Below are 13,877 nucleotides of genomic sequence, written 5' to 3'. Positions count from 1 at the left end.
TATGTAATGCTCAGCTAATGTATGACTCATGATGATTTGATGCTTGACCTGATGCTCACGATTAACAAGTGAGCCGAGGAATGTTAATTCATATGTGACCAAATTAGCTGGATTCCAGTTACGTAAAAGTTCATTTTGGACCAATGTATTTGTTCAGCCTCTCTGAATTTAACAGTGAGCAACAGGAATTCACGATACAGCCTGCTTTAATTCATGCATTAAATCATCATGATGCATTACTTATCATTTGCACACCTATTATAGAACATAAATAATAGTCAATAAATGTCTGAAAAAATCTGTCTGGTGCACGGTGTCCAGTAACTGTGCAAAATGGCAAGAAAAAATGTTCACATTGAACAATTCACCGTGGACACACTCTAAAAAATGATTCGTGGGGTTAGTGGCTAACCTTATAAGAAGTTTTCCAGCATAAAAAAAAAAAATTATGTTTGTTTCATTAACATATTTTAGTCAGTTGAGAAATTATTTGGTCAGAATCAAAAACATTGTTGAGTAGGATGGAATTCAAATAAATAAGTTGGAATATCTTAAATAGTTTGACTACTAAATATCAATACAACTTTTGGATAAGTATAAAGTTGGTTCAAATTAATTGCTTTGAGATCATGAGTTTGTCAGATTATAAAACTCTCATAGGACTGACTCAATAAAGTGTCAGAGTTGGAACAACTTAAAAAGACGCATGCAAATCGTGCTCTTAATTTTTTAAGTTGAACTAGTGGACTAGTAGACTAGAGAGCACGCTGCATTGTACATTTTTTGCAGCAGATACACTGAAACTTTATGTTTCTTAACAAGGCTGTGGTGAAGGTGTGGTTAGGTTTAGGCACAAAAATCACTTGAAAGATTATGGTTTAGCTTAAAAAAAACACCCACGTTTGGTGGCACATGATCTGCTGGAAAAGCAGGGATTGCTTTGTGACTACGTGACTCAAACATTGCTGGGAAATGCCACGATGAGTTGGTCAAAACAACCCCAGGTTCAGGGCCACAAACACTGCTGAGAAACTCCTTGATGTGCTGCTAAAAAGACCCAGGTATAAAAAACACCCAGGTTTGGTGCTACAAACAGCAGTGGAAATGCCGTAAAGGGTCGCCAAAAGACAACCAAGTGTTGGTTTTGAGCAGTGGTCTGCAGCTTATAGATATGAAACCTGCAAATGCAGTGTATTTGGGGTTTGCAGAAACGTACAATGCCAACATTTTCTTTTGCTGATTGGGCTGAACTGTGATTATTGTTTGACCTGAACAAATTTGGCAAATGATCTAGACAAAACTAAACATATTTTTGAGCAATTTGCCCTTATCTATGTTTTAATATGCTACATGAAACATTGCGCTTTATTAAACTCCCAGTACAACCCGTAACACATTGTACAATAGCTGTATGGCTTAGATATTTTCACCACCTGACAAAGAAACAAAGAAGGAGCAGCTTAACATTTGGAGCTTGATCTTATGGTCTTTAACTTGTGGGTGTGAGCGTAATGCAAACAGACTTTACTGCTGTCTGTCAGCCCATTGTTCACTTTACTGCACTAATCAATATTTTAATGTTGACAGTGGATCAGATTACTGTGTGTAAGAGGTAACTCTCAGAGACAAAAGCAAAAACATAATAATATATAATATCATTCTGCTGCTGTTATGAAAAACACAACATGAAACAGGATGAAAACAAACTTTATCTGTTTCACTAACTCCATGTCTGGAGCCACAGCAGCTTCACAACACCTGAAACAACATTTCCCAGAGTGCTTCACGAGCAGGGCTGTGCCAGCGTCGGGGTGTGGCCCACACACGCGCACCCACACACTCACGCGCACAACGAAGAGTTTTTATCCGTGGGTTTCTGCCGTCGGTCTTCCTTCTCCTCCTCTCTTGTCTCTCTGCCGGGTCTCTGTCCGCTCACCGAGCTTCATCTGACGGCTTCAGCTCAGCGGTAAGTTTCACCGCAGCCATTTTGACTTTACAGCTTTAACCTACAGATATAAGTTGAGCAGCATCCGCCAGGTGAGCGGGGACAGACAGGGTCTACCTGCGGACAAAGCAGAGACATGTCAGGTCTGCGGAAGAAGTTTGACAGATAGCCTACACACACCCAAAGACAAGTCAGGCACCGGATAACAACCAGACAGAACAAGTTTATGCAGATGTTTAAAGTTTGAACACATCTGGTGTTTATCGCTATATAACATTTTTCCTGTCTCCAGCAGATCTTCTTCTTCCGCTGAATAAAACTCCCAACTGACAAAATGGTGAGTCATCTCCACTTCACTCATTTTTTAGCTGTTAACCTAAAGAAACACGGCAAACTTTATAGTAAACTGATAATTAAAGTAATAATTGTTTAACTAGTGTTTGCAAAATCCGTTATTTATGCAAATGTGTGACTAATTTTTACCCTCTGAACTCCAAGACAACGCCCACTTTTATCCACATTATGTAATGCTAACATCTGATCCAAATGTAGGTTAGAGTTTACAAACTGTGAGTATTTATTCACTGCTGATAAAACTGCTGATAAAATGTCAGCTAACATTAAACACAAAAGCTCAGTATCTTCAGTACATGTAGCAGATGTGGCAGCACATCTGTCCAAGATAAAGAAAAGTATTTGTACAGTTTAATAAGTAGCTTGTTGCTATGATTAAGTGTATTTCACATAGAAGTTATTGAAGTGACACTTTTACTGATGAAACATCACTTTTAAGCGTGTTAATACTGGTGAGGCGACACATAGGCTTCATTTGGGGAAGTTTATTGTATGACTCATGTGGGCTCCATTCCACTCGGGTGGGTCTCTCTGTCTCTCCACCTCTCTCTGTGTTTAATACACCCATTTCCACGTCTAGCTTGGAGTTTAAATCCACCCTCCCTCCCACTCTTAAAGGGGAAACACTTCACTTCATCTTCTTCCTCTTCTTTTTTCTTTAACCGAGGTGGAGTTTTACGTTGCCATAAAAAATGTGATTATATTGATGATAATCAGCTGTGGTGATGCAACACTGCTGCTCTCTGCGGACAGTCTAGTCTGTGGCTACAAACCAAACTTGTCTTTGGCAGGAAATGCTCACAAACCTCAGTTTTAACGGGTCTTATAGGCAAAGATCTGACTTCAGCATGCACTTGTGATATTGCTGACTTTTTCTTACTGCCAGCAGCCGTAGTGAAAAGACCAAAACTAACAATGAACTGATCCCACTATAACAAGTGTTTGTGCAGCAGCAGCGTGACAGAGAGTATTCCCCTGTGACACAGACCTCAGTTGTTGTCCAAACACATCAGTAAGCCACACCTTTCAGTGAATGAAATGTTCCCGGGCACTGTAGTTTATTTTGAGTCAATGCTGTACACTGTCCTTGAGCTAAAAAAAGTTGTAAACAAATTAGCAAATGCAGCACTACTCCTGTTTTAGTAAACTTTGCTAAAAACTACAGTGCTCAGCTGTTACAGGAAATCCTTTTATAAAAGTGCGGATACATATTTTTGACCCGTGATTAAAGATTTAAGTTGTAAGTTTGTGCTGTAGCCAGAATTTTATCCTCCCCACCCCAGTCATTTTAAGAGACCTGAACTTTTGTACAATGTTCTTGTAAATTATATGTTTTTCACATCAAATTCAGGCAGTCTCTTTTATCCATTTAAAAACAGTTACATGTCCACACACTGAAAACTGTGAAATGTTCGTATTCAGACATTTAAAGATCACCTCCTGACACGTTTTAAGACTTCAGTAACAACCTCCTTTTAATAATAACTTGTGCCTCTTTGATTTGTCTCTATGATTTGTCCACAAAAAAGAAATTAAATTACATCTTCTTCTTCTTCCTTGTTGAAAAATTCAGATGATATAAATATGCAAACATTATTTAAACAGTGTTTAGACACAAAACGTCTCCCACCTCACTAAAAACGCCAATTACCAGTGTTTCTGTAATTTGTTTTACCTGAATATCATCAAAGAAAAGGACACTTTAGTCAAAAACTATAGTCTTTAGTACAAGTATTAACTTTCTGTGTTACTTAACATTAAAAATGTAAACTACACTTTAAATTTCCATGACCTCTGGGTCATTAGAAGTAGCTGCAGCTCTGCTTGCAGTGCCACAAACATGGTGAGGAAGTCAGAAATTGATGAGAGATGAACTAACACATTGTTGGCTTTGTTCTTTTTAGGGGATTTGTCTACAGTAAAAGAAGTATTGATACGCCAAAGACTGATATTCACATCCAAGCTCAACTATACAGGCAGTAAAATGCATCATTTCACAATAAGATAGGAGACCCTTCATACAAGCGCGGCTGCATCATATATTGTAGACTGTCTGGTGTCACTTTATGTGCCTTAAAGCTGACATACAGTCATGACAGCCTGTGCTTACACAACAGAGGGTCAACATACCTCCCTCAGACGCCCCCAGCCTCAGGTCATGTCTGAACTCGCTCCACAACTTCTACAACTCCCTATAGGAGCTAAAACTGTGTCTCCCTTTCCAGGGGAGATGATCTGCATTGTGTTGCTGTTCTAAATGTCGCCTTGTTCAACTGTTTGTCCGGTCAGTCATCTGCACGCTGATTAGATTTCTCTTTATCTTGTGGGGCTGAGTGTGTTTATGAGGACGGAGAGCTCGTGGACATTTTGGCGAATTCCTTCCCTGCAGAAAAAGACAGAATCCTGCTTGTTCACAGCAACTTGTTTTGTGGACGTCCCACTTTTTTTTTCTCTCTTTCCAGATTTTCAGGGTCAGATTCCAGAGACATTCCCGTGGTTTTCCTCTCTAAACATCCCTCCCCTCTGAAATAAGACACAGCCACTTGGCTATCTTATTGTTAATGTGTCGTAGTTTTAGGGTGTGTCTGGAATGAGTGCAGCACTGATTGATACAGAAACTAAAATCAATCTTTAAAGTTAATATTTTTCTGTCTTATCGCACTTGTACTGTTCTCAGCATCGATCCGTCTGCTGCTTTGAACAACTTTTTCCACATTCAGAGGAATTATTAGCCCAATAACCCATCATTTGAATCGCTGAAGCAATTCCAAGGCTAAAATATGATGTGGGAACATGATGTTTATGAAGGGGAGTGTATGAAATAAGTGGTTTGATGTGAGAGCTTGTGTGTACATCTGCATGCATTTAATGGAGCTGTAAGTCTGCAAGTCATTAAGTTTGCTAAGTGCATCTGAAAGGAGGAGAGTCTTTGATGAGCGCACTCTTATAGCAAATATGAGATACAGTATTTTATATGTACAGAATGTACACATGATGTCTACAGACTAATTCAGTTTATTCTGTAATGTTATAAAGGTTGAGCAGAGGGACAGTATTTGAGGACATGATGCACATAAGGAATCTGAGACATGTAATGTAATATTTATCTGAAGCTTGAATCTAGAGATTGATTAAGTATGATCTGCCATGCATATAAGGAATGCAGAGATAATATATTCCAGCATGAAACTACAGATTTAAATCTGACAAGAAGCCACAGACAGAAGAACGACGCACTTTCTGTACTAACTCGCTTGCAGGCAAATTTGTCTTGCTTGCATAAACAATGTTACAGTAACACACATGAAGAAACTTCTTCCCATTTTACATCTACTTCCTGTTTGATGCCCGAGCATGAGACATGCAGCCACACTCTGTCTGAAGCCTTCACGACATGCCCCTATAAACCACGCCCACCACCAGCACATGACAAACCCACCACTGCGACAGTTAATTGAACCCTGCAGCAACGTCATTATGTATTTAATACATGTGAGGCCAAACAGAGCAATGATACACTTAGTTCATTTACTTTATTCATTATATATGAAGACTTGATTGTGCAGGTATGATGGGCGAGTCATGTTGCTTCTATAGCTAACTCACTGAGTACAGGTGTATAGTTTGTAAGAGTTATTTATTGTTTTTATTTATCAAACAAGAAGAAGTAGATATTCACGACAGTTAGAGGACAGTAGTATTTTGTTCTGTTTTATCTGTTGAAGTCCTTCTTCTTCTTTCAGTTCTTTATTCTTATCATGTGCACAGAAATTACAATGAAGCAGCTGTTGGCAATGAAAATTTTAGGCTTCAGACACCCTCTTACAATGCTCAATAAATTCCTTTAACAAAAAGAAAATTGTGCAAGTAAAAACAGAATCTGAACGCAAAACACAAAGTAGTTACAGGGCTTAAAATATAAATGAACAACATCTAAATAAAGTAATATAGATTTGTGTAAACAGTATTGTATTACAGTTGTAAACAATGTCGCAGAGGTCTATTTCAAACTTCCCAGAAGTCGGAAAAACAGGCGTGGTCGAAGATGAATATTCTGATGGTGTGATTTGTTACCCTGGCCTCCTTAAGTGGAAACAGGATGTTTACAAAAAAGTGAATGAACAGATAAAAAAGAGAAAAATAAAATAATCTATATACAAGATTTGAAATTATTACAAAAAATGAGTTTGTCAATAACATAAATGTCTTTAGAAAAATCAGTCAATATGCAATTTGTAAGCTTAACAGATGATCTGTCTCTGTAACCAAGTCATAACTGACTCCATCAGGGCCAAGGTGGCCCATTATAAACCAGTAGCCTCTCCCATTAGGTTTAATATTTAACAAAATGCAACACATTTTCTTACCAGATAAGCATTTAAAGTTTCTTAAACCCAAATATATATAAAACAAGGATCACCTATATTTTCCTCGGATCAAACAAGTTGATTGCCACAGAAAAAAACAATAATGATGCAGTTCATGTGATCATGAATGTGCATGAGAACATACAATTAAACAGGAAATGTTACACCCCTGTTTTGCCAAACAAACTCATTGATGGGAGACGGATGGCGAATATACAACACACTTGTATGTGGATGTATGATGAAAATAGAACGACCAAGTGTGCATCCTTGGTTGGGCTACTGAGACGGTGAAGGGAGGACGGATAATAGCCAGGTTTATTAACTATTTAGCAAGAATGGAAAGGAGCGGAGAATGTATTGTGTGTGTAGGTCAGGGTGTGGGTGTGTGTCTGTGTGTGTGCTGCCCAGTCTGTGACAGAGCCGCTCCATCACATAGACGTATATAAGTTGCAGCTGAAAGAACATTAAAATGTATTTAGACATACAGTATAGAGGCACATCATTTGGGATAAGAGTCTATGGGGATACCAGCTGTCCCACAATACGGAATTTTTTAGAAAAAATAGACATATAACATAAATATACAGCTGAGTAATCCTCCTCTGTGCATTTTTTTCCATGTTGCAGACCACCAGAGGAACCGTTAAACCCAGTGGAAACTTCAACGCCAGCGCAGATGCTGAGGTCCTGTACAAGGCCATGAAGGGGCTGGGTAAGATGCTTGCGTGTGCACATCTGCTGTCAGCAGCACAGTGTCATCTGACTCCATGAGGGCGTGTCAGTCAGTAGTACAACTCTCACAGACTCTGTCTACAGCTGACCAATGAGAGAGTGTTTTTACAGGAGTTCCTCTCTGTAGTAATACTTGCTGTCTGTGCGGGGCTCCACCCAAACAGACAGCAGTGAGTCATAAACACAGCGGAGATGAAACTTGAGTCACTGTAAGAAAAAAAAACATCTGCTGACCTCGACTGAAGGCCGTAATTATGTGGCTGGAATAATTGTAATCAACATTGCACCTCAACAGTGCATACTCATTGTTATGTAATATGTGTATGCTGCTGCTCGGCTGAGTAACCATGGTGCTTGTCGCCGTAGGGACTGATGAGGATTCCATCTTGCAGCTGCTGGTGGCTCGCAGCAACGCCCAGAGGCAGGAGATCAAGACCGCCTACAAGACTCTGTTTGGAAAGGTTCGACTACCTCAGCAGCTGTTGAATCACATGACCACATATTACAAGAGCTCCAACCTGAAAACACCTCAGTATGCTTTAAACGAACTTCTCTGCGTTTGAAGTCATAATGTTTATACATTCATAATTATGTTATGTAATGTTTATCTTAGCTTAGCATAAAGACTGGATATAGGGGGAATCAGCTCTTATGTCAGTGTTCAAAGTTAGCAGAGTACACAGTTCCTGGTTGAACAGCCAATATCCAATATTTGGACAGTCTTTCCTCAAAAGCATTCATGGAGCTGCATTTGATTTTACACATCAAAAGTGATGAAGAGACCTTGAGAAAACACGGTTAGGATCACACAACTGGCCAACTCGCTACCTACAAATGATCATTGTTGGATCTCACAAACCCTGTTGGGCCCTTTTTCTGGGTATCAGCACCTTTTTCAATTGTTCCCAATAAGGAGACAGGATATGTGGCTGCATGGGGCCGGCTCGAGAAAAAGCGCCATGCCCAGCATCTTTTTTTCAGCCATTCCTAGCTCACCATGCTACTGTCTATCCAGAGCTGTAGCAGACTGGCCGGACACTGAATGTTACTGGTTCATGTGCTTTTGTCACTGTACACGTTGTGAGCTTGTTGTAGACTTGTTTAGTCACCCCTCTGTTTCCTCGTAGCCCTATGTTAGCCACCTAGCTAACATTAATGTCAAGATAATGTCATTGAAACAATACCCAGCGTAGTGCGTCATAATTTTTTTTTTCTTTTTCTTCCAATTCAAATTTATGTAACCAGTGGACTCTAGTGATGTCTGTATTGTATTGATATAAAGAGGCCCAGACCATGGATATCTTCGGAGGCAGTCTCCGTTTATTCCTGACAGCAAGTGGCAATAACAAAATCCTCAGTCGAACACAACCACACAAATTCGAGCCCCACACAAATTAAGGGACACAAGATTATGTTAGCATAAAATGAATTTGTAAACATAGCTCAGCAGCGCTAAAACACAGAATGTACCACAAGAGCAATGTTGCTTACCTCTCCCGTGAAGTACAACAGCAAAAGGGGAGAGGCAAGGTGGGAGACACCCCTTTATGGGTGGGGTGGGGTACCCCCAAAGGTGAACATAGGGGTACAGAAACTGAGTATCGAGTATCAGACGTTACGTCAGACGTGTCACGTAATAACAACCAAAACAAATTTTGTGTAATTATAATACTTAATATTACAAATATACATTTGACTTGATTACACATATTACTGCTGTATAATTGACCCTGTTACATTTATTCAGAAAGCTGAACGCCACAAATCACAATTTGCCTCAGAGGACTTTACAACATCTGACACCCTCTGTCCTTGGACCCTCACAGCAGATAAGGAAAAATTGCCAAAAACACCCCTGGGATGAAACACTCCCTAATGCCCTGCCACTGCTTTTCTGAAAAAGAAAACAGTGTGTGGACACAGGCCCTTGGGCGATCCGACAAGCTCTGCGTCTGAAGCATACTCAGGCCTTTAAACCCAGTGACCTCACACAACATCAAAGCTCCAGCTGGACTCAGTCAAACCAGTCAGTTCAAATCATCAGCGGAACATCCATGTCTGTAACCTGACACGACAGGACTACACGTTAACCGTAACAAAATAATCCAGCTGTACACGACAACCATGAAATCCTTCTCTGAATAGTGTAACACAGCTGTCACACACAGGATTTAATTAAAGTACATGATGTATCTTCATGACAGGATCTGGTAGATGACCTGAAGGGAGAGCTGGGTGGCAAATTTGAAACCCTGATCGTGGCTCTGATGACCCCACCCCTCGCTTATGATGTGACATCACTCCGCAATGCCATCAAGGTAAGTGCTGCAGATGCCAGATTAAACACATATACAGTCTCTTACGTACTGTAGCTGAAGAGTTTCTGAGTAGAGAGGTGAAGTTTTAGCACACAGAGTAGCTGGAAACTCAACTGTCATGTCATGAGACGTTTCCCTCTGTGACCTGTAGGGGGCAGGAACAGACGAGAAGGTCCTGGTGGAGATCCTCTCCTCCAGAACACCTCAGCAGGTGAAGGAGATCGTCGCTGCTTATAGACAGGGTAACACTCACACACACACACACACACACACACACTTAATACGGCACGATACAGAAGTCATCATTTATGTTTACTACGAAAAGGATGCACGTCTCAAAAATGTGTCTGATGGACAGATGTTTCCCAAAGGTGGACAAAATATTACTTTACAAAAGTGTGAAAAATGTGGAAACCTGTTTTAAAGATCAGGGCTAAAAGAAAACATAAACATGTCTGTTCCTCAGAGTACGATGACGACCTGGAGGAGGATGTATGTGGTGACACTTCAGGTCACTTCAAGAGACTCCTGGTTATTCTGCTGCAGGTACAACTCCTCTCCTCTATCCTTGTCTCCTCTCTACTCCTCTCCTCTTCTTTCCTCTATCCTTGTCTCCTCTCTACTCCTCTCCTCTTCTTTCCTCTATCCTTGTCTCCTTTCTACTCCTCTTCTCTATCCTTATTCCTCTCTACTCCTCTCCTCTATCCTTGTCTCCACTTGTCTTCTTTTTTATGCTTGTTTCCTCTCCCCTTCTCTCATATATCCCATGTCCTATTCTCTATCCTTGTTTCCCCTTCTCTCCTCCTCTGTATCCTTGATTCCTCTCTCGTATCCTTATCTCCTCTTCTCTCCTGTATTCTTGTCTCCTCTCCTCTTCTTTCCTCTATCCTTGTCTCCACTTGTCTTCTTTTTTATATGCTTGTCTCCTACTCTTCTTTCATATATCCTTATGTCCTATCCTCTACCCGAACTTACTCCTTCTACCCTCCCTTGTATCCTTGTCTCCTCTTCTCCCCTCTACTCTTGTCTCACCTCATCTCCTCTATCTTTGTCTCCTCGCCATTCCTCTCCTCTGTCCTTATTTTCTCTTTCCTCCTCTAGTCCATCCTTATCTCCTCTTCTCTATCCTTCGGTCCTCACCTCTCCTCTGTCCTGTCTCCTCTTCTCTCCTCTCCTCTCCTCTCCTCTCTCCTCTCCTCTCCTCTCCTCTCCTCTCCTCTCCTCTCCTCTGCCTTTCCTCTATCCTTGTGTCCTCTCTTCTCTTCTATCCCTGTTTCGATTCCTCCCCTTTATTCTTGTCTCTTCTCCATTCCTCTCCTCCTTGTTTCCTCTCTCCTTCTCTCATCTATCATTATCTCTTTTCCTTGTGTCCTCTCTTCTCTCATACTCTGCTTCTCTCAAACATAAATATCTGTTCTCTCCTCAGGCGAACAGGCAGAGGGGGGTCCAGGAGGGAAACATTGAGAGTGACGCTCAGGTGGGTCGGCTGTTCAGTAAATATTTCTGATCTTCACCATCAATGGTGTCTTTGTCTCTGTGTCTGAGGGTGTGACTGTCACATGTGTTTGTGGATCAGATCTAAATACTGGTCTTTGAAGGGTGCTTGTGTGTGTTTTGGAGGAGGGGGTGGCAGTCATGATCATATGATAATGAGGTTATGACGCCTTTGGGTGGAGGGAGGGAGTAACATTTCTCTTAAAATGTCTCGGTGGAGCAATAAATTAAAGAGTATGTGAACTATTTTCCTCCTTACCTTTGCTCTAGATCTTGTTGCTACTTTGCTGAATGTTTCCTGATCAGGACGTTATCTGCATGAACATGATTCATCTCTAGTACTGAGTAGTCTTTGTTGTAACTTGTTGAGTTGCCGTTCCTATTATTAGTGTCGCTGATAAATTCTCTTTGACTCATTGATCTGTTCTGTGGCTACAAACTCTACTGAGGTTCTGAGAGAGCTCAGTCTGTTCAGCACGTATTAAGTACAAAGTATAATATTTTCCTCTGAAATGTAGAAGAAGAGCAGGACAAACAGTACGTGATGTGATTGTTTCTGTGGTTTCAGGCCCTCTTCAAAGCAGGAGAGCAGAAGTTTGGCACTGATGAACAATTGTTCGTCACCGTCCTGGGAAACCGCAGTCCAGAGCATCTTAGGAGAGGTTCGTCCGTGTGTCTGAGAGCTCAGTGAATTAGAGAGCACCTGTTTGCAGTTTCACGTAATATCCAGACTGATTGTGAACCTGTGTGTTTCAGTATTTGATGCTTACATGAAGATGACTGGATACGAGATGGAGGAGAGCATCAAAAGGGAAACATCTGGAGGCCTGAAGGATCTGCTGCTGGCCGTTGGTATGAAACCACAGAAGGCTGATTCTGTTGTCAGCTTCCTGAGACATTTTGACTTCAAATGAATAACGATTGAGATGTTTTAATCACTGCCTGTCTTTTCTGTTTTCATAGTGAAGTGTGCCAGGAGCGTTCCAGCCTATTTTGCTGAGACGCTGTACTATGCAATGAAGGTAAGACAAGAAGAGATGCCCAAAATGGGAAACCAAGTGTCATCAATGTTGTTTAACCACCATAAAATCTGTTGTAATAATTATACAACAAAATGGAACTCATAGCTGTGAGAGAAATAAGTCTTAATTGATGTTGTTATTGTGGTTTTCATTTGTGGAAGTCTTTAAACCCAGATATGTGAATTGAAATAGAGAAAAGGTGGGACACACTCATTTAGCTCAACTCACATGTGCATTTGCACTTTTGCAGTTTGTTGTTTGGAAACTTAAAATAGCTTGGGAAACACTCCTCTTAGCCCAAAGTTAGTTTAGTCAGTAGACTTTATGGGGCATTATTGTGAGATTCAGTTCATTGCTTTGCTGTAACAACACCATTTGGGTTCATTCTCACTGCACTCAGAGCATTGTGTTCATCTGCAGCAGGCAGCTGTTTTCAGAAAAAAACAAAGCCATTAAAGGAAAACTTTACCCACAAAATGACCATGTGTAAAACAAGTAGTCATACTGTGTTACCTTGAATTTGTGAAGAAAACTTTGTTATTTCACAGCTTATACACACTTTAGAAACATTGATATGATACGTATGAAAAGTATTCGTGGTTGGCAGAAACCTAAAATGCCAACATTTTCTTCTGGCGACTAGGCTAAAAAAAAAAACACCACATGTATCACAATTATTAAACAATTGTGCAGATCTGGATCCAGCTGCACATGAACTATGTCTAAATATTATACTTAACTTTGTACTGTCACTTAAAAGTTATAAATTCATGAAGCGTACAGTCATGGTGTGTTTATGTGTGTGTTTCAGGGTGTAGGAACTGATGATGACACCCTGATCAGAGTGATGGTGAGTCGCAGTGAGGTGGACTTGATGGACATCAGAACTGAATTCAGGAGGATGTTCGCCTGCTCTCTGTTTTCCATGATCAAGGTGCGCGCGCACACACACACACACACACACACACACACTTAAATAAGTTGCTCTACACCGATGAAGCTCCTTAAATCCTTTGTGTTTATGTTACAGGGAGACACCGGTGGCGACTTCAGAAAGACCCTACTGTTGCTCTGCGGTGGAGATGATGCGTAGCTATGGCAACAAGCAATAAAATAGGAACTACACCTGAAGTGCCTCCTCTCTAAGTCGGCCTGTTTTTCTTTTTTTCTTTTTTTTTTTTTTTGGACATTGGCTCACTGAAACAGGAAGTTAACACAAAGTCAAATCCATCACAATAAAAAGTTGTTGTCTGCATGTGTCAGAGAGCGAAAGAGAGAGAGACACCCCAATCAGGTCTTTTTTAAACTATGACTCCAAATAATGTCTTTGAAAGGTAGCTAACATTTTGTTCACGTCCACATTAATCGATGCAGCTTTTGGTCCACTAACATCTTCAATCTGACCAATGTTATGTTATTCATTTGTATTACGAAAGACTGCAGTTGTTTTGTTTGCACTTTGAACGGCAGAAACAATATATGCAATAATAAACATTTCAACTGATGAAGTACAAGAGCACAGTGCCATTCCTCTCCTGCGCAACACATGTACTGATTTATTGTTTGGTTTATGTTGAACATGCACTGACCTCCTGCAGCCACTAGAGGGAGATAGAGCTGCTTTAATAGACATAAGGTCATC

The 13,877-nt window shown here is 40.6% G+C and overlaps 1 protein-coding gene across 3 annotated transcripts; it reads left to right on the top strand.

Moving 5' to 3' along the window:
- Positions 1 to 1,829: 1,829 nt before the first annotated feature.
- On the top strand, positions 1,830 to 13,465 carry anxa5b (annexin A5b). 3 transcript variants are annotated; one of them, XM_033625281.2, is made up of 13 exons: positions 1,830 to 1,966; positions 2,241 to 2,282; positions 7,297 to 7,381; positions 7,768 to 7,862; positions 9,606 to 9,719; positions 9,871 to 9,961; positions 10,186 to 10,265; positions 11,146 to 11,196; positions 11,782 to 11,875; positions 11,970 to 12,065; positions 12,177 to 12,235; positions 13,047 to 13,169; positions 13,266 to 13,465. In XM_033625281.2, the coding sequence occupies exons 2-13, from the start codon at positions 2,280 to 2,282 to the stop codon at positions 13,326 to 13,328; spliced, it is 954 nt and encodes a 317-aa protein (XP_033481172.1). In that variant the 5' UTR covers positions 1,830 to 1,966; positions 2,241 to 2,279; the 3' UTR covers positions 13,329 to 13,465. The 3 variants fall into 3 exon arrangements, with proteins under 3 accessions (XP_033481172.1, XP_033481171.1, XP_033481170.1); XM_033625280.2 differs by having other exon boundaries at positions 1,832 to 1,966; positions 2,238 to 2,282; XM_033625279.2 differs by lacking the exons at positions 1,830 to 1,966; positions 2,241 to 2,282 and having other exon boundaries at positions 7,288 to 7,381.
- The last annotated feature ends 412 nt before the right edge of the window (positions 13,466 to 13,877 follow it).

The sequence above is a fragment of the Epinephelus lanceolatus genome, chromosome 3 (genome assembly GCF_041903045.1).
Source record: "Epinephelus lanceolatus isolate andai-2023 chromosome 3, ASM4190304v1, whole genome shotgun sequence".
Classification (NCBI taxonomy): domain Eukaryota; kingdom Metazoa; phylum Chordata; class Actinopteri; order Perciformes; family Serranidae; genus Epinephelus; species Epinephelus lanceolatus.
This window is presented reverse-complemented; position numbering and strand designations above follow the sequence as displayed.